Source organism: Trichinella spiralis, assembly GCF_000181795.1.
Source record: "Trichinella spiralis strain ISS 195 chromosome Unknown Scfld2405, whole genome shotgun sequence".
In the NCBI taxonomy this organism is placed as follows: domain Eukaryota; kingdom Metazoa; phylum Nematoda; class Enoplea; order Trichinellida; family Trichinellidae; genus Trichinella; species Trichinella spiralis.
The window spans coordinates 1-1,493 of record NW_003529344.1 but is presented as its reverse complement, the minus strand read 5'-3'; the positions used below and the strand labels follow the sequence as shown (position 1 = coordinate 1,493).

The window sequence follows — 1,493 nt, the reverse complement described above, 5'->3', positions numbered from 1 at the left end:
ATTCTCTGTTGGATCAGTTCAACAAGTGCCGTGGTCATCAATTAACAACAACACTATCGAAGTGACGAACAACTGACAACAAACAGGGCAGGGCAATTTTCTTGTGACCACTTGCTTCGTCACGACCAGTCATATTTGCATACAACATGTATTTTCTGCCGAAAGAAAAATCAACAAATTGTCCGAAAAACAGACAACTTCTCACTGTGCAGAGTTTTATGGAAAATTATCGAAATCACACCGACCGTGCTTTTCAAAAGTTCAACATTGTCAAAATTATATACAACAACAACAACAACAACAACAACAAAAACCAACCGAATAACAAATCAACACCAGCACCATTATCACTGCTTCACTGGCGCATCCATGATATTTTTCTGTTTGAACGCTACGAAAACTGACAACAAACAACAAAGCGAAATGATCAATTCGACAAAAATGATGAGTGGATGGATAATCGTCGGTCAGAACTAGTTGGAATAAATTCAACTTTGAAATCACAATTTCCACACATCCGATCAATCCAATCACAGTTGTACAAACAAACATACTTCTTCACTTTGCGCATTGTTACGCTGTGATTGCAGCGAAAAATGTCAACAACCACTTTCAAAGTCGACAATCTGCTTCGCATAGTTTGTTGGTGACTAAACTGATCGCATGCAAATAAAATAAAATAAAAACAATCATCCTCGTCATCATCAAATACATACAGTATACAGGATCAATTCGAACCTGAACATTAGTAGTGAAAAAGAGAACAAGTTGAACGAGGAGGATTACTGTACGAGTGTTGTCATTATTTATTTATTCGTCAGTTCGCGAGTGGAAATTCTACCAATGATCATCACAAAGTCAAACCGACGATCCGCTTGAACGCGACCATCGTCTGCTGGGCACGTACGGACGCTTTGGCCAGTCCGTCGTCCAGAGCGGCTTTCAGTTGGTCAGGCTGCTTTTCCAGCGCCTGGTATTTCAGTCGAATGGGCTTCAACGTTTCCACCAACGCTTCGGCCAAGTTCTCTTTGAACTGGACGACGTCTTGGCCGGCACACCGCGCGACCACGTCGTCGACCGTCGAATCGGTGCAGGCGGCTTTGAGGCGGATCAAATTCGACACCCCCGGCCTGCGCTGCGGATCGAACCACAGCCCGCCGGAACTGTCCGTCACCGCTTTTTTCACTTTCGACCGAATCTCGTCGGCCGTATCGTCCAAAAATATGCAGCCCGCCGGCTGGGATTTGCTCATCTTCTTGTCCGGTTCGCGGAGACTCTTCAACCGCGGCCAGTTGCTCAACAACCGCTCCGGCAGTGGAAAAAATCGAACCGAATACTTGTTGTTGAACAGCTCGGCCAGACGATGCGCCAGCCGCAGATGTTGACTCTGGTCCTCGCCGACCGGCACCGCCCGGGCCCGGTAGAGCAGCACATCGGCCGCCTGCAGCACCGGATAAGTCAACAACGCCAACGGCACATTTCCGTCGCGGTAC

At 46.9% G+C, this 1,493-nt stretch overlaps 2 protein-coding genes across 2 annotated transcripts; one reads left to right on the top strand and one right to left on the bottom strand.

The window, feature by feature from the left end:
• Nucleotides 1–62: 62 nt before the first annotated feature.
• Tsp_14743 (conserved hypothetical protein) lies at nt 63–477 on the top strand (the record flags this gene model as incomplete). The annotated part of the gene is made up of 1 exon (XM_003368482.1): nt 63–477. A coding segment is annotated over one exon (415 nt), but the record flags the coding sequence as incomplete, so codon positions are not given.
• Nucleotides 478–950: 473 nt separating this feature from the next.
• Nucleotides 951–1,441, bottom strand: Tsp_14742 (conserved hypothetical protein; the record flags this gene model as incomplete). The annotated part of the gene is made up of 1 exon (XM_003368481.1): nt 951–1,441. A coding segment is annotated over one exon (491 nt), but the record flags the coding sequence as incomplete, so codon positions are not given.
• Between the last annotated feature and the right edge of the window lie 52 nt (nt 1,442–1,493).